This window comes from Solea solea, chromosome 19 (genome assembly GCF_958295425.1).
Source record: "Solea solea chromosome 19, fSolSol10.1, whole genome shotgun sequence".
In the NCBI taxonomy this organism is placed as follows: domain Eukaryota; kingdom Metazoa; phylum Chordata; class Actinopteri; order Pleuronectiformes; family Soleidae; genus Solea; species Solea solea.
In genome coordinates, this window is record NC_081152.1 from 21,325,272 (window position 1) to 21,345,202 (window position 19,931).

Sequence of the window (19,931 nt, forward strand, 5' to 3'; positions counted from 1 at the left end):
TCCATTCTGTAATAAATCAATATATTGCCAGACAATCATACATCGATACATCGCAATATATCTGTCAACTTCACACTGTAACATTTTGGGTTGTCTCCTTCGAAAGACGACTAAAATTTGGCGATATCGTTGGTCATGGCAGTCTGTCGACGTACTGTCATTACGACTTTCAGAAGTCAGATATTTAGGATTATGTCGTGATTATTGATGGTCTTGACGCACGTCGTAGCTCGTGATTCAGTCGTCGCTCATTCTGCGTACGTCAGAATCTGACGTCCTACCAAAGTTTGTTAGATCCGTGTCACACGGTGCAGTAAACTCATCTGACCAAAGGCTAAAATCTCCATCCCTCCATGTCCGTGAAAAATCTCTGTTTATTCACAACATAGAGAACTAAGGTCAAAGGTCATAGAGTCTATGACCTGTAAGAGTGGATGGATGCATCTCTTACCGTAGCTTGTGAGCGTGGATGGATGCATCTCTTAACGTAGCTTGCGAGCGTGGATGGATGCATCTCTTACCGTAGCTTGTGAGCGTGGATGGATGCATCTCTTAACGTAGCTTGCAAGCGTGGATGGATGCATCTCTTACCAGAGCTTGTGAGCGTAGACGGATGCATCTCTTACCGTAGCTTGCGAGCGTGGATGGATGCATCTCTTACCAGAGCTTGTGAGCGTAGACGGATGCATCTCTTACCGTAGCTTGCGAGCGTGGATGGATGCATCTCTTACCGTAGCTTGCGAGCGTAGACGGATGCATCTCTTACCGTAGCTTGCGAGCGTGGATGGATGCATCTCTTACCGTAGCTTGTGAGCGTAGACGGATGCATCTCTTACCGTAGCTTGCGAGCGTGGATGGATGCATCTCTTACCGTAGCTTGTGAGCGTGGATGGATGCATCTCTTACCGTAGCTTGTGAGCGTGGATGGATGCATCTCTTACCGTAGCTTGTGAGCGTGGATGGATGCATCTCTTAATGTAGCTTGTGAGCGTGGATGGATGCATCTCTCCACTGTTATCCCGGCTGTAAACTCCCTCTTCCTCAGTCGGGTCACTTCTTCTTAAGTTTCCCCTCATTCATTTGAGCAGCGCCACCGTGAGGAGACATGAAGTAGTGACACGCGTGAAAGTGGCAGAGACTGTTTACATTTGAGTGATTATAATATCGATATTTGCGCTGCTGTATCGATTATTGCATTGGACGCATAAGGCTCTTTTGACTCGATAGTGAACATGTGGAGTTTTCAGTGTGACGTTTGTGTTTGTTGTGTTGTTATGGAAACAGGTTATTTTGTCCTGGTGTCAGGTTTCACTCTGAGGTGAAAACCCTTGCTTGTGTTTGAGCTGTTGACTTGGCGACTGTAAACACAGAGCAGTGGCGACAGGTGGGTGGTGTTACCGTCCCATCTGTTCGGCCCTGGGGCCCCGGCCAGCGCAGTGCAGGTCACCTCCACATTAATCCGACTAATTACCCTAACGAGCGTGTTCCGTGGTGCGCCGGACAAACGAGGGGCGACCCAAACACACGCGGGAACCAGGCGGCACTGACTTCAGTGGAGCAGGGGGATGGATTTCGGTGTCTTCTGACCTACATTCACAGCGTGAGACGATATGAACACATGAAGGACACGCGACTTTTGTGTCAAATGAAAGCTGTAGTTTATATAATCTGTCACATATTAGACTCGTGTCTAAACCACATGGAATTTTAAACACCGAGAGACACAGAGACGCACGTTAGCTTTGACTGTGTTTTCCTCACATCAGTCAGGACGTGTCACTTCTCAAACATCAGCTTCTTTTTCAGACTCTTTTATAACAAACTAAACTTGACTGTGATGGAAAATGTATCTTCAGATGTGGAAAAACAACATCAATCTTCTCTCTGAACCAAAACTAACTGACTAATGACTAATTAATAATAATAACAATAACAATACACTCGAGGTCACCTTACGTGCAACGTAAAAATAGAATAAAATACACTAAATGTTGCTGTAAACTTAAAAGTGATAATGTAATAAAACAATATAAAAACCAGGTAACGTGAGCGTGACAGACGACCGTGTGCTCGTCTGTAATAACACACTCCGGCAGCCTCAGAACACTTCTCTGAAATAACACACCTCATCTCCTCCTTCCAGCCACTAATCTCCTCTAATCTCATGTCATTTATTCCCGCGGTCCAGACGTCACATTCCTTCATTATTCCCATCATCGCCACATTATCAGCAGCGTGTCCTCACTACATTACTGTCGTTATCATCGTTCACCGCAGACTCCACTCACTCCACGTCACCTCTGACTGTTAGCCATTAAAAGGTACATGTTAGCGGCTAATGGCTACTTAATCTGAGCTAACGAGAGATGTTCATAATTACACAATACTGGGAATGTGTTGTGGTTCACATGAGAACAGACACGGATCAATAATATAAGGAAAATAAATCTCAAGCACACGTCGCTCCTTAGCAACTGAAAGCTACCAAAAGCATAAGGAGCTCGTTAGCAGCTAACGGCTAACAGGAGGTCTGTTGTCAAGCACGGCTACAGGTTGTTATCGGCTTTTTTTGTGGTAAAACATCATTTTAAAATCTTCCATGTGAAATATTAAATCCCTGATCATGGAAAATCCCTCCGATACTCGGAAATTCACAGTTCAGTAATTTAATATCTTGTCGTTTTGTGTAGTTTGTGTTTTTATTGATCCCCTCTGATGTTGTGTGTCTGAAATAGTTCCTGATTCCATCATCAGCAGCAGCATTATCATCAGCAGCAGCAGCATTATCATCAGCAGCAGCAGCATTATCATCATTTCTCTGGTTTAACACAAACAGAAATGTGTTGATGTTTTTTACATTTGACTTGTTGTTTTAACGTCGTCTATAAAATTAAAAGTAGACACAAAAACGTAGTGTTTTCACTGGTTTGAGCTGTTGTGAGCAGATATTAGTGTGTGTGTGTGTGTGTCTGAACATACACACACTTTCACTTTCTCTGGGGACAAGATAAAGCTTGAAGGTAAAACTATATCTGTGTGTGTGTGTGTGTGTGTGTGTACGTGTGTGTGTGTGTGTTACAGAGAGATTGTTAGATAGCGAGGCCTTCACATTGCTGACAGCGACTACTGAACCTACCCATAATCCCCTGCAGGACTGACTGTGGCCGGCGTTGGCGTGTTGACCCCTGAACAGATGCTGCCGGGTGTGTGTGTGTGTGTGTGTGTAAAACTGGATTAAATGTGTTTGCTCATTTGTTTTTCTTGGTCAAGGAAACATTTTTTAAAATGAATTTATCAACAAACTCTCTTCATTCTAAAGTAAAAAGTGGTGTTTGTATTTGATTTAGAAATAAAGGAAACAAAGATACAGTTTAAAGTGTATTTAACCTGCAGACGACGTCCTGACATTTCAACTTTTTTACAGTCACAAGTGAAAACATAGAAAAGTCATTTCATGGAAAAGAAATGTTGAATTAGGGGGAAGTGAAGGGGAAGAAGGAAAGGAGGCGAGGGAAGAAGGAAGGAAGCAGGCGATATCCGTCATCCCTGTGGCAATGCTCCTCCCCCAACATCACGCTCCAGTGAGTGTGATTGACAGCTACCAACCCCCAGAACACACACACACACACACACACACACACTAAACATATTCTCTAAATATAAACCGCAGGCCTTCGGGTGTTTGTTGAGGGTATTTGTTGTGTAATATTTATTTATTTGCGTGTGTTTGTGCAGCACTGAGGGAAATGAAGGTTTATTTAGTCTCATTGTTGACTTGTCGTCTCTCTGGACTGTGATGGATAAATGTTCCCAGCACTGAGAACCACGCACTTTCTAAAAGACGACATCTTTATCTCACTGTTGGACAACAGGAAACTGAAGTGTGTCAAACACTCACTCTCCCACACCAAAGTCCACAGAGAACATCAGTGATTTTAACATCACACACACAGGAGATGTTGATCATCACTAAGTTCAAATGTCTTATTTTGTGATTTTCGGCTTTTAAAATCCTTTGTTCAGATTGACTTCAGTGGCACAAAGTGACCACACGAGGCAGCAGTGACCTTAAATCACTGATTTTCTCTCTGGACTTTGGTGTGGGAGAGTGAGTGGTTTACAAAGTCTGTTTCTAATGACTTCAGAGGACATGACATTGACTTATACTCGATGTTGGAGGTTCAGCAGGTTTTGTGTCCACATTAAGACCCTGACAGTAAATAACAAACACAGACCAGTGGCCAATCACAGCAGCAGCCTCTTTAAACTCACTTTTCTTCACCATGAAGACTTTTTCAACTCACTGTTAAATTAGCATTCAAGGACGACAACGTCCCATGAAGGCGTGAGCAGCAGCGATGATGTCGCTGTGTGACAGGAAACCAGGTCATTCAAAGACAAAGTACACGACTGTACATGATTATTCTGAGAGTGAAGGAGCCACTTTCATTTAAACTGATTGTTCAGTTGACTTCAGCACGGTGTGACTCAGAAGAAGCACACGTTTGCCACTTTATCTCACTGTCACAGTTTTTCAAGAAGAGGAAAATAAAGTTTTTATACCGCACACCAAACCCAATGGAGAAAATCAGTGATTTAAGCTGGCGGGGACACAGGAGCTGCTGCTCCTCTGCTGCCTCGTGTGGTCACTTTGTGCCACTGCAGTAAATTCAAATTTACGATTTCAAAAGCCAAACTGACAAAATAAGACATTTGAACTTAGTGATGGAGGCAGCAGGGGATAAACAACTCCTGTGTGTGTGTGTGATGTTAAAATCACTTATTTTCTCTATGGGCTTTGGTGTGGGAGAGTGAGTGTGTGTGTGCACGGACGTAATTTGGGGGGGGGGGACACAGGGGACATGTCCCCCCCCCACTTTTTCAAAAGGCCTTTTTGGTCCCCTGCACTTTTTACCGTCCAAAAAACAATGTTACACTATAGTAAACAGAGACGTGTCAAGCCCTGTGTGAAGTTGACTAACAAGGTGAAACACAGAATTGGGTTATAATGTTTTGCTACATGCTTTACAACCAGTCAAACCAAAAAAGGGAACATTAAACTTAAACATAGCAATAGAAAACTAGAAGAGCTACTAGAAAACACAGTGAACTGAAGGATTAGAGTTTTATTCATTTATTTTATTTATTTGTGTGTCCCACTTCTGAAATCTAAATTACGTCCGTGTGTGTGTGTGTGTGTGTGGGAGAGTGAGTGGTTCAGTGAGATAAAGGCGTGAAACATGTTCTTAAGATGTCAAAGACTTAAAGAACCTTTTGGGGGTTAAGACCCGGTTTAAGGTTTAGGGTTAGGTCATGTCAGTAAGTCTCCAGGAAATGAATGTCCTCTAAAGTCATGTAACACCAGAAAGTGTGTGTGTGTGTTCTTATATTTATTGCCTCTTCAGGACCAGTAGTCCTCATGGAGACCAAAACCTGGTCCTAATGAGGCACAATGTCATTTACTGAGGAATTGGAAACTGAGATTTAGATTGTGGTTATGGTTAAAAATTAACTGGTCATCATAAACAGCGCTCGTCCTCCGTGCTCCTCCTCGGCCCTCGTCCTCCGCGCTCGTCCTCGGCCCTCGTCCTCGTGCTCGGCCCTCGTCCTCCGCGCTCGTCCTCGGCCCTCGTCCTCCGCGCTCGTCCTCGGCCCTCGGCCCTCGTCCTCCGCGCTCGTCCTTGTGACTCACGTGAGCGTCCTGTGACGTCACACTGACCTCACCTGTGCTGTGATTGGTTGTTCCTGAATGTCCAGCGCAGGTGGGCGGCGTCAGTGTGGGGGCGGAGCCAAGGCTGAACCCTGGTTATTGTCTGTGTCGTTACTGCGTTTGGTTCCTCATTAGCGAGGCGTGTTCTCGTCACTGCTGCTGATTCTGTCTCTGATATGTGACGACAGACGACCTCACTCTTAACCCCGCCCCCCCGAGCCCAACACGCTGTTGACCTCTGACCTCAAATTGCACCCCTTTAATTTCCCTGCTCACACACACGCAGGCTTTGTTTGGAGACTGACACTCTTGACCTGCGTCTGCCTGTTTGTTTCCTGCTGACACACACGCACACGCACTCACACACACACACACACACACACACACACACACAGCTATCGTGTGAGGAGGAGGAGGAGGAGGGTCTGTGGGTGATGACTGATGATGGTGAAGAAAGAGGTTCCCTCTGTCTGTTAACACCCATAAACTACCAATCTGTCAGGCTTACACCATTGTGTGTGTGTGTGTGTGTGTGTGTGTGTGTGTGCGAGTGTGCGTGTGTGTGTGTGTGTGTGACATATTCGCCGGCTGCGCCTAAGTCTCGGGGGACAGCAGTTGGAAAGCCTGTGGCTTCTGTCTTGATTGGTCATGGGACACACACACACACACACACACACACACAGAGGTTTGTATAGCTGCCCTTGTAAGGACTTCCTCTCATTTGAACAAAGAGTTTTCCCTCTTTTTAAACATAACCACAACTCCAATCTTAGTCCTAAACTTTAACCAGTTTCTTTAGAAATGAGGTTCTGCCTCATTAGGACCAGGTTTTGGTCTCCATGATGACAAGTGGTCCTGACAATGTCAGTGTTTGTGACAGAACACACACACGCACTCATGCAGCAGATGTGTAAATGAGTCGTCTGCGTCTGTTTATGGTGCAAATATAAGAACCCTGATAAATAAACATTAAAAGCACATCAGCTGACACACATACACACGCACACACGCACACACACACACACACACACACACACACACACTCTAATAGTAGAATTAAAGCTGTTTCCGCTGCAGCTAACACTAATGACATCGCAGTGAAAATTCATTTCTCCATAATACAACTTCAATGTTTACTTTCATTAGACCCAAAATAAACCCGGCTTCTGTTCTTGATGATGATTTAAACAGTATGCTAATATCACAATATTAAAGTCATGATACGGTTTCTAAAAAAATGGGAGGAGTCTGGGATAACTAATCACGCTCTGATTGGACAAGAGTCGACGTAAGAAAGACAGTGTCCAAATGTGTTTGACCCGTTTTTACACTGAACTGTGAAGATTTAAACCTGGATTAACAAATCACTAGATTACACATATACACACGGTTTACACCTGAAAACAAGCAAAGGTTTACTGTTGTTTACCACACACTGATTTATTCAAAAACATCCACACCTTTTACTCCAAAATCAACAAAGCTTTTTTCTGTGTATTCTTTCACACCAGAGATCAACACAGACGCGTCCTGACGCCACGTTTGAAGTGACATATGTAGACGTGGTTGTTTGTGCTCTGGTCGCCATGGAAACGCAGCCCTGGACAGACACTTAGAGCCTGTGATGATGTGTCGAGAAAGAAATGTGCTTTTCTTTTTTATAAACAGAAACAGAATGTGTGTGTTTGTGTGAGTGCATTTCTGTGTGCGTGTGTGTGTGTGTGTGTGTGTGTGTGTAAGGTCAAATTGCAACATGTTACCTTTATTCTCATTAAGTCCAAACAGATCAATGCATCTAAACAGTGAAGTAGATGAAATCAATACGAAGACATACACATATGGTAAACAACACACACACACGTTTGTGCAACAGTCGTTGTGAGGACACATCATAGACAGAATGCAATCCCTCGCCCTTTACCCTTATTTTTAAATAATCCCGGTTCTAACTCCAATCCTAAAACCAGGTCTTAGTCCCCAAAAAGCCCTTTAAAAATGTGAGGACCAGACACTGTCCTTTCCCAAAATGTCCTAATTTGTGGTCCTCACAAAGCTATTAGTACAGGAACGCACACAGACACACACACACACGCAGAGCGGTAGTTAGGAGGAATCTTAAATTCACGGTCAATATTATTGATCCGCGTTGGCCTTGTATGCTGAAGGCCAACTGTGTGAGGTAATCAGGGTTATGAATGGACAATGGGAGGAGACGGGGGGCGGGGGGACAGATGGAAGTATGGAGGGATGAAGGACAGAGGAGACAAGGAAGGAAGGAAAGGACACAGTTAACAACACAAAAGAGACGGGAGGAGAAAATGAAGGAGGTGTAATTAAACATTTTAAAGATACACTATGTGAGTTGTGTTGTGTTAAAGCTTTTTGTTGATTTGTTGTCGTGACTCTGCGTCCATGAACTGAAAACACACCTGACTGAGGGAGCGTTTGTGTGTATACAGCAGCAGAGCAGAGGCGGGCGGAGACGAGAAGTGTCTGTGCCGTCAAACTGCAGAGAATCAAAGTTTAACTCCAACCTGTTTGCAGTCGACTCAATAAAAGAAGGCACTTCCTGTTAGGGGTGGGAGGCGCCAGAGACACCACGATACAATACTGTCACGATATTATCACGATATGGTATTATCAGGATTATAAGTCATGGTATGATATGATTGAGATATTAAATTCACAATATTATCACGATATTGTATTTAGAGTATTTGCTAAATCACATATTGTGATATACTCAGAACAGCTCTAGTGAGAGTGAACACTTGGCGCCATCTACTGGACGGATACATCAATTGATTTTTTTTGCTACGTTAAAATGTAAATATGCGTGTATACGTATGTATGTCATTGGAAATTAATCCAGGCCGAGGTCAAACATTTGGAATTCCAGTCCGTGTGACTCCAGGTCACTGAGGTCACTGAGGTCACTGAGGTGACCGAGGTCACTGAGGTCACTGAGGTGACCGAGGTCACTGAGGTCACCGAGGTGGTTGGTGTCAGCGTCGCAGTTACAGGTCATTTACTTGTCGGCCGTACAGTGATGCTACACTGATTTTTCATCCGTCGCACTCTGGAGGCTTTTTGTGCTCGTGTTGGTAGAAAATCACACTGAGCCGCACACTGGTGACCTTTCACCCCTGGAAATGGTTTCCAGCTGTAAGACATTTTCTCAGCAACATGGAACCAATTTTCTCTTTCTTCTCCGCTGAGTTTGCTCAGGTGAAAATTCCACTTCGTCTGCGAGGAAAAAAACCCGTCACGGTGTTTGTGGTGTTTACGGACACAAAAAACAAAACTCTAAATTGCATTTAATTTGACGGCAATTTCAAATGTTTATTTTAAAACATGGCTTTAATGTTGTGAAAGTATAAAAAGACATTTTACATTACAAAAACGTAAAAGATGAAAGCAACATTGAAGATTGAGTACTGATATATCTCTTTTTATTCTCATCTGTTGTTTGATTTTGCTGCTTTTATTTCTAAATTCTCTCCGTCCAGGAAGTGAATCTATGATCAAAGACGAGCTACTCTGCCACTAATCCACCAACTTTTAGTGATTACGAGCGATTACCAGGCTCATTATGCTACTGTAAGTTAGATTTCCCTGCGAGATCACACAAGGAAACCATTCAGTAGAAAACAAAGCTTTACATGATTTTAAAACATTGTAATTAAGAGTAAATGTCATAACTTCACATGTAGAAACAGGGCGAGAATGTGTTTGTGCTCAAAATGGACGCCTGCTCCACCGTGTTAGCAGAGACATATTAGCACTAGCTGTCTTTTTCTTGTCACTGTTGTTTTGTTTGTTTGTTTTAGAGCCAGAAGCTAGCTGCAGCCTTAGCTAGTCAAGAAACGTGATGTAACTTTAGACTTCAGCGTTAGCGTGTGTTAGTGTGTGTTAGCGTGTTAGTGTGGGTTAGCGTGTGTTAGCATCTGTTAGTGTGTGTTAGCGTGTGTTAGCGTGTGTTACCATGTGTTAGCATGTGTTAGTGTATGTTAGTGTGTTAGTGGGTGTTAGCGCGCGTTAGCGTGTGTTACCATGTGTTAGCATGTGTTAGTGTATGTTAGTGTGTGTTAGTGGGTGTTAGCGTGTGTTGGTGTGTGTAAGCGTGTGTTAGCGTGTGTTAGCGTGTTAGTGTGGGTTAACGTGTGTTAGCGTGTGTTACCATGTGTTAGCATGTGTTAGTGTATGTTAGTGTGTGTTAGTGGATGTTAGCGCGCGTTAGCGGGTGTTAGAGTGTTTGTCGCGGTTCACTTCAGACCTGTAGAAGGTTTTGTGGTTTTGTGCCAAACATTGTTCCAGGAAGTGAGAGATAATTAAAAGTTAAAGTCATTAACGATGAATCTGAGCTGAGTTTTCTAAAGTGACACTTAATTAAGAAAAGAGACACAATGCTGAGGTGTGTGCGTGTCTGTGTGTCAGTGTGTGTGTGCGTGCGTGTCTGTGTGTGTGTGTGTGTGCGTGCGTGTCTGTGTGCGTGTGTCAGTGTGTGTGTGCGTACGTTCGTGTCTGTGTGTGTGTCTGCGTGCATGGTTGTGTGTGTGTGCGTGTGTGTGTGTGTGTGCGTGCGTGTCTGTGTGCGTACGTTCGTGTCTGTGTGTGTGTGCGCGTTTGTGTATGTCTGTCAGTGAAGAAATGTGTAAAAGCTATTTCATTTTCACTTCAACTCAAAGCTACTTTACACTTATCAGTGAGGTGTGTGTGTGTGTGTGTGTGTGTGTGTGTGTGTGTGTGTGTTATGATAGCTCCCTCCACACTTCTTTGACAGTAAGCTACCTTGTTATCAGTCAATCACTGGCTCTGCGTACGTGTGCGTGTGTGTGTGTGTGGGTGTGTGTATAATTGGTCGGCTGTTGACAGTGTGTGACAGCAGAAAAGGACTCAGTTAACAAAGTGGGGACCAAACGCTTAGTAGGGCTTTAACCTACACACACACAGACACACACAGACACACACAGACACACACACACTCCATTTATAATCATATTTCTCAGGGGAGAAAGTGTCAGTGTTGTCTCTTGAAGCATTTTGACAAGGACCAAATGGAAAAGACATATTCACCTTACACTCTCTCTCTCTTTGTGTGTGTACATATACAGTACATATATACGTATATATACGTGTATATATGTGTATATATATACATATATGTATATATAAGTATATATACGTATATATACATATACGTATATATGTGTATATATATACGTATATGTATATATACGTATATATGTATATATACATGTATATATGTATATATATACATATATGTATATACTGTATATGTACACACACATATGTATATATACACGTGTATGTGTGTATATATATATATTTATATATTACATAAATGTATGTATGTATATATACACGTGTATGTGTGTATATATATATTTATACATTACATAAATAAATGTATATATATTTATATATGTATGTGTATATACACATGTATGTGTATATATATTTATATATTACATAAATATATGTATATATGTATGTATGTGTATATACACATGTATGTGTATATATATATATTTATATATTACATAAATATATGTATATATGTATGTAAGTATATATACACGTGTATGTGTGTGTATATATATATTTATATATTATATAAATAAATGTATATATATTTATGTATGTATGTATATATACACGTGTATGTGTGTATATATATATTTATACATTACATAAATAAATGTATATATATTTATGTATGTATGTGTATATACACATGTATGTGTATATATATATATTTATATATTACATAAATATATGTATATATGTATGTATGTTTATATACACGTGTATGTGTGTGTATGTGTATACATATAGTTGCTCCTTTTTTCTCCCTAATAACAAGAATAAGCATCATAGTACAAACTATAAAATATTATTACACAAATTAACTATTCATTTCCTCACCTTATTATACAATATTTAAAATGATAATGATGTATTTTAGTAATGCAGGGTTGTCAGGACGCACCTGCTGCCCACTGCAGCCCCGCGTGGACCTGCATTATTATATAATATAACATTAAATAAAGAAAAGAAGAGAAACATGAAAGGTTGTGTTTGTGATTGTTCTGAGGCTTTTGAACGTCTGCCGTCGTTTAATTTAATTTACGCCGCAAAAAGGCTGCGATTGATGGCGCTGACACACACACACACACACACACACGCGCGCCTACGTGCGGTAATTATCAAGAAACACAGCAGGCGCAATGAAATTAAGCAAATTAACACCAATTGGTGTGAACAGCTGTGTATATGTGTGTGTGTGTGTGTGTGGGGGGGGGTGACATAATCAGATTCAGATGAAACTACTTTCCTCTTCATTTATTGTGAAGAATTTCATCAAAATGTTTCTTTTGAGTCACGAGGAGAATTTATTGAGTTTATTTTGTAAGTTTGTCCTTCCGTTAGCAACTTCCTGTCGAATCAGTCCGGATGTTTGGTGACATGTAGGCGATCGCCCAATTATGGGGGAGTTACCTGTTACCACTGTGTGTGTGTGTCTGTGCTTGTGTCTGTGCATGTGCGTGTGCGTGTGTGTGTCTGTGTCTGTGTCTGTGTCTGTGTCTGTGTCTGTGCATGTGCGTGTGTGTGTGTCTGTGCATGTGCGTGTGTGTGTGTGCATGCGTGCGTGCGTGTGTGTCTGTGCATGCGTGTGTGTGTGCCTGCGTGTGTGTGTGCGTGTCTGTGTGTGTGTGCGTGTCTGTGTGTGTGTGTGTGTGTGTGTGTGTGTGTGTGTGTCTGTGTGTGTTTGTCTGTGCTTGTGTCTGCATGTGTGTGTGTCTGTGCATGTGCGTGTGTTTGTCTGTGCATGTGCGTGTGTGTGTGTGTGCGTGTCTGTGTGTGTCTGTCTGTGCATGCACATGTGTGTGTCTGTGCATGTGCGTGTCTGTGTGTGTGTGTGTGTGTGTGTGTGTTTGTGTGTGTGTGTGTGTGCGTGTGTGTGTGTGTGTGGCTCAGCTGTGGGATTGTCTGCAGGATTATGACAGTGAAAGTAAAATGAGACACTGTGGGTGAACGACAGGTGAGACTCATTAATGAGAGCTTAATGCACACACACGCACACACACACACACACACACGTGCACGCACAGACACACACACAGTTGTCCAGCTGGTGTCTGAGCCCACTGCAGATGGGACGTTTACACAAATCTGTGTGTGTGTTTGTGTGTTCTTGTATCTGTTGCCTCTTTAGGACCTTATTTTAAACACTGACCTTGTCAGGACCAGTCGTCCTCACAGAGACCAGATGAGTCCCAATGAGGCAGAACCTCATTTCTCAGGAACTGATTAAGGTTCAAGTCTTTGTTTGGTTTGTTCAAATGAACGTAAGAATCATTATCATCGTTATCATATCTCTGGTGTGTGTGTGTGTGTGTGCAGGATTACACGCTCTGCTATGAGCCAGATTATCATGTGGATCTGATCCAGATTACGGATTAGGACGGCACTTTAAATGTGACATGGTTCAGTCCACATATGTTTATCTCAGCAACATCTTCTTTATGTAACATGTTAATATCTATAATGAGGTAAAGTTCTATACACATCCAGAAAGTTCTTCTGGATCCAAATGTACACATTTCAGGTCCTGGTTTGTTCGTTTGTTCGTTTGTTTGTTTGTTTGTGGAACAAACATCAAGAAATATTTATTTTATGAACAAAAGCACTAATATATGAATAAACAGATTATAATTGATTATGTAAATAATCATTTATAGCAGTAACTCTGTCATGCTCTGAACTGCTGCTGCTGCTGATGCTGCTGCTGCAAAGGCTAACTTCTTCTTCTACTTTCTAATCTCCTCATTTTAAACTTCCTCACTCAAATGCCAGTCGTTCATGTGAGGGATTTATTTGAGTATTTTTTTGGGGCGATATTTAAATTTCTTCCCTTTTTCTAATTGTTCCTGCTTCTTCTTCTTCTTCTTCTTCTTCTTCCTGTTCTTGTTTCTCCTTTCAGTCAAGATGGTTCTCAGCTGGTAGGCAGCTGCTGGCACACACATACACACACACACACACACACACACACACACACGGGCAGTGTCTGAAAAGACGACTGCATTAAGACTCTGGGCAGCGTCCAACAACTGTGTGTGTGTGTGTGTGTGTGTGTGTGTGTGTGTGATGGTCTTGGCTATTGTCCACCTTCCTGTCACTGAGTTTCATTACTTCAGTCTTGTACCTCTCTATTTCCTAGTCCTTCTCTCTCTCTCTCAGTGTCTGTCTCAATATATATATGTATATATACTGTATGTGTATGTATGTATGTATATGTATATATACACACATTTGTGTACATATACACACATACATACATACACATACAGTATATATACATATATACAATATATATGTATATATATATGTATATATATACATATACTGTAGAATAAACCTTTAAAACTTATTTTGTAGAAATAACAATATTCAGGGGATGAAAGAAGGAAAAATGTGTGGATAACTAATGAGTTTCTTGGAGAAAACATTAATAAAATGTGTTCATGGAGCAAATTTAATCCCAAAGAAACTCACATCGAGTTTTTTAAAATTTGCTTTATATTAAGTGGACATAAAGTAACACAAGTGTATTTACAGTAAACTACGCAGTGAGGCAATTTTAATTTACAGATTAAAAAGATAAACAATAAATTAATGGTGTTTAAAGTGTGTCTGTATGCAGATGATATTACGCTCTTATTGTGAAATTATACATAAATAATACAACGTTTGCATAAATGAAAGTTAATAATAATAATGGATAAAAACACCTGATAGTAGATGAAGAGTGAGATAACGTCAAAGTGCAGGACAACGAGGACAAGGACACACACATGTCCTTGTGTGTGTGTGTGGACAGACAGATAGAGCTGTCATAGTGAAGTGATTTAGTGACGGTGGGGGAGGCGGAGCTGCCAAAGAGGAATCAATAAGAAGGAAATCACCATAAAAGGACAAGAAAGAGGAAACACGGGAGAGGGAAGGAGGGAAGGAAGGGAGTTCTACTGTTACAGTGGAAACAAAGAAAAATGTAAGAAGTAAATCTCTGAAATGTGGTTTTTACTGCTTTAGCAACAGTTGACGACGTTAAATGACGCATTTTATCTATAATCTGTGTATAATCTATAATCTGCAGCTGTGCAAAATCATATTTCTGACATCTGGATTCTATATTTTAGTCAGTTTATGTGAAAAATTCTCTTCTTTTAGCTTGAAAAATAAAATGCTACACCGGTATTCATTAACTTTAAGTAGACTATTTTATTATAGCCTTTAGTCGACAAATTAGATTTCATGTGTTGTGATTTTAGCCTGTATATTTAAAAGGAAGAAGATTAATTGAAGTGAATATTTACTACATGTGAAATAAATAAAATAAAAACTACACTAACACTACAGAAGCACAGACACATTTCACAGAATAACAAAAAAGAGTTTACAATTACAAAAACAAACAAAACACACATTTATGATGCAAAATAAATGAATGGCGGTCCCCATAAAATCAACTAGTGGGCCACATTTGGCCCACGGGCCGTGGGTTTGAGACCTCTGTCACGTAATAATAATAATAATACTACTCTCATTAGTATTGGTGCTGGATGTTGTTCTATAGACTTAATAATATCTAAATTTATTTCATCGTCTGTTATTTAGAGTATTTTTATTTAAATCTGAATCTGTGAGCGTTTAAAAAACACATCAATCAAATGTGAGAAGAAAAAAGGAGACTGTTCAACCTTTTCAGGAAATAAAGAAATAAAAAATAAAAAGTCTCTGACTGTAACAAAGCGCCGCTGTGATCAGGATGAAAGGAGACGTTGGCGGCGGCGTCGGCTGCTGTCACAGTCTGTTTTATGAGATTAAACATAAAAACAAAGTGTAAAATCAGGTTCACGTGGCTCTGATAACGAGGATAAAGTCTGCGCTGACAAAATAAAAGACAGACGAGCGGAAAGTAACCACGGATAAATGAAACAACGATAAAAGCATTAAAGATGTTAGCATCGTACATAAACATGACAACATTCATCGTGATCTGTGATGCTGTCTAATCCAAAATCTGAATCAGACTTGGATTAGATTTAGTCTAATGGCAGGGAGTCTGATCCTGCATACACACACACACACACACACACACTCCGAAGTTGCGTTCAAATCCGATGAGTTTTGACACTTTTACACTTTTGCTCATTCTAAGTGATCGGGAGTTCTTGAAAGTCTGATCACGTGTTGTGACGTCATCACTGGGAAGATTCTTACCAAACTTACTCAGGTGATCACCGACACATCACCACATTCATCCATCAAAAACTGGAACGCCCCCAAACTCGGAAAGTCGGAGCAATCTCACGCACCTCGACATAGCAATCCAAGATGGCTGCCACTCTGATACTTTTACTGTTAATAATACTCTGGTCTCATTTGTTTCACAGTGACTCAGTCGCACACGTAGTACTGTTGAGCTTTTATCTGTACACACGTTACTACACTGTTTGTGTGAGTAAAATACGTTGTTGTGTAGAATATTGTTATCGACTGGTAATGCTAACAATGGCTACTAATGACTCACAATGGTTAACAATGTCTAACAATGGCTAATGATGGCAATGGCTGACAATGGCTAGCATTGGCTAACATTGGCTAGCATTGGCTAACATTGGCTAGCATTGGCTAGGCCGAGATACTTAGTCAAGGTTGATTTCTGACTTCTCAAATGGAACAAGGTCAACTCGTCACTTCCAGTTCTGACTTTGGATGTCTGATGCTAGCGGAAACAACCGTCTCTTTATTAGAGCTGTAGTAGTAGCAAAGGATTATGGGTACTCACGTGATGACCTCACGTCTTAATTCCTCTTCTCCTCCCACAGACGCCTCCACATCTTCTTCGTCCTCTTCGTCGTCCTCCGGCTTCGGAGGGTTCGTGGACTTCACGTTCACCCAGGAGCCTCAGGACACAGTGACGGTGCGGGGCGGCGTGCTGCAGCTCGACTGTCAGGCTCAGTCCGACGCGGCGGCGGAGCCTCCCGCCATCACGTGGCGGAAGGACGGCGTGCTGCTGAGCGCCGTGGTGGACGAGCGGCGGCGGCAGCTGAGTAACGGCACACTCCTGGTGCAGAACGTGGTCCACTCGAGGCACCACCGGCCCGATGAGGGGGAATACCAGTGTCTGGCCACGCTGGACGGACTGGGCAGCATCGTGAGCCGCACCGCCAGAGTGACCGTCGCCGGTAAGACACGGTTCTCTTCTCATTTGAGCCCGAGCATGAATTTGTGCGAGGAACTTATTGCCTTCCTTCAGACTTAACGTGCATAAAAACTCTTGGAACTTTGCATGGAGGTCAGGCGATATTGGTATAGTGGTCGGACCTGTACGTTTCACCAGGGCTCTATAGCGCCCCCTAAGGTGGAACGTGGATGGAGAAAACCAAAATTAAGTTGCAAGCCCAAGACAAACAAAAAAGTCCATTGTGATCATGGCCTCAACTCAACAGGAAGTCGGCCACTTTGAATTTGGCATCCATCTTGGCCGTTTGCACACTTCATAAATGAACAAACTTGTCTACTCTTTATCGATGATTTAACTTTATTTATAATCTGAGAAGGACTGAACTATTTGGGTGAAATATCTACACTGCAAAAGTTGCCCCGTGGCCAAGTGGAAAGGGAACTAGGCTTGTAACCGGTTCGAGTCCCTGCCAGGTCAAGTGCTGGGGTGCCCCTGAGCAAGGTACCCAATCCCCATTGCTCATTGTTAATTGGACACAATGGGAGCGTTGTGTCAGGAAGAGCATGCAGCTTAAAAATCTCTGCCAAAGTCAAATATGTGGATTATCCACTGTGAAGAAAAATCAATCAACACAGCAAAAATAGATTTTCAAGAAAATTTAATGAGACTCGTTTCTGCGAAATTCTTCTTCTTTTTTTTTTCTAAAGAGAATAATACGTTTTTGCAGTAGAAAAACTATGTAACTTCGTCTTAATGCGATATTACAGCTAACTTTAACCTTTCATTACCTACAAATCATATTTGTCTGTTTTTGCAGTTTTGTTTTTCTGATGTACAGTAAATTGCAATTTGATTGAATTTAAATTTAAGTTTCAGTAGAATTTGTACTGTTTAAATCAAAATATTAATGATGACACTTTAAAGCAAGCATGATGTAAAAAGGTGAATATTTCTAACATTTTTTATAAATTGTAACATTGTCGCCTTCTGTTATGTGCTTATTTTCAATTTTTTTTTTTTGATCTGAAAGCCGTCTAAAGTTCGCCCTGAATAGAAAACTGTGGGAGAAGTAGAAGAACACCATGTTTGCTTCTGAAGTGTTTAGTTTCACTCGATCTTGACTCTTGAACGCTCACTGATTGGTCAGAGAGTGTCGTCACTGAAGAGTCACGAGTGCGACGCCAGACACAACAATCAAAGGCAACAATGTCCAACTGTAGATCAGTTAAAAAGACTTGTCTACATCTATCTTATCTTTATCTATATCTAAATTCTACTCATAATTCCAAACAGTTTCATGTAGCCGTTGCTATGCTGAGTCGATGTGATTTGTGATTTCAGGTCTTACTTTTTAAATGTCGGACATTACTACTCATTTACTTTATAGTTTATTATTATGGCTTTAAAATAACAACAGCGTTAGTCAGTTCTCTTTGTAGCAGCGTGCCGTTATTGTTCAAGTCATGCACACGATACATTTCCCTGTATGATCAATATTTGATGGGTCAAAACAGTCGGAATTAGGGGGAAATTGATTTAAAAAATACGATTTATAAAATGTAATGTGATCGTCAGGGGAAATAAATGATGGGAGGAGGAGGAGGAGGAGGAGGAGTCTCATTCACATTAATGTTTCTGCAGCACCTTGACCTGCCCTTCACACACACACACACACACACACACATGCATGATTTTTCTCCGTTCATATTCATTTGAGGGAAACAAAGTAATGTAATTTAGTAAGTGGAGTCCGGCTTAGGATCAATCCAGTTTTATGAAAGACTGTAATAGACAGAGTAGCACTGAGGCTTAAGTGCATCACCTTTGCCAACACTGTACGACAACACCGTTAAAATCCACTGCACGACAACTCGGCACAAGTCTGACGGATCGTTCTGCTTCACAGGAAAATGACTTTTATTTTATTCTGAAATGCCTCAGGGACGGGAATTCTTAACTCTTAAGTCAGGCTTTAGTGTTATTAACCCTTAGACCGCCAGTCTGTCCTGGTCGGGAATTTATTTATGTTTTTTATGGTTTTAAGACACGGTTATAATCTATTTCTGTGTGTGTGTATGTGACAGCGAGCTAAATCAGGTGTGTTCTGATAACCTCTGTATAAACGTTTTAACACAGTCTTGTTCTCAGGGTTATGACTGACACTGACCCCTGAGCATGAACGTGTCACTGCCGTTAAACTCAGTGAGACTGGGATTGCAAACATTAGCTTCACTGGCTAACTAATGGAGCAGCTATTGTCACTTTGCCATGTTTTCATTCTTCTTCTTCTTATTATTATTATTATTATCATAATAATGTCAAAAACCTTTATCAAATTAAGAACAATAATTAGACTGTAATGTTCACTCTCATCATCACTGCTCTGTCTGTCGTCTTTCCCTCTTTATCTCAGTGCTCTGTGTTTCTAATTAATTCCCAGTTTATACACACACACACACACACACGCACGCACGCACGCGCGCACACACACACACACACACACACACACACACACACACACACACAGAGACTGCTAATTGAATTTTTGAGCCTCTGATGTTCATTAGCATTTTGCCCTGTAATGTGTTGTGTAAAGCCTGTGTGTGTGTGTGTGTGTGTGTGTGTGTGTGTGTGTGTGTGTGTGTGTGTTACATAAAGGCAGAAGTAATTGATGTTTTTAAGTGTAATTTTAAACAGCCGAGCTCGAACATTTGAAAAATGCTACAAAGTGTTCAGGAGGATAGAGGACGCGTCAGTGATGCTATGAGACGTGTGAATATTTAAAAATGGAAGTTTTGTGGAAGTCGCTGTCAGCCACCAGGGGGCGACTCCACGAGTTGCATAAATCACTGACCTGTATTTTTACATTGATTTATACAAAAACGGGGGATGGGCATAAACGTTTGATTATGCTTTTGATTATTAAAGTCAAACAGTTTCCGTGAC

General features: G+C 41.4%; 1 protein-coding gene across 4 annotated transcripts in view; it reads left to right on the forward strand.

The window, feature by feature from the left end:
* Nucleotides 1-19,931, forward strand: part of dcc (DCC netrin 1 receptor) — a 201,775-nt gene that overhangs the window by 34,549 nt on the left and 147,295 nt on the right. For all 4 annotated transcript variants that reach the window (XM_058617204.1, XM_058617205.1, XM_058617206.1 and 1 more), the window contains exon 2: nucleotides 16,627-16,986. In XM_058617204.1, the coding sequence (XP_058473187.1) occupies nucleotides 16,627-16,986 (360 nt within the window). The remainder of the gene's footprint in view (nucleotides 1-16,626; nucleotides 16,987-19,931) is intronic.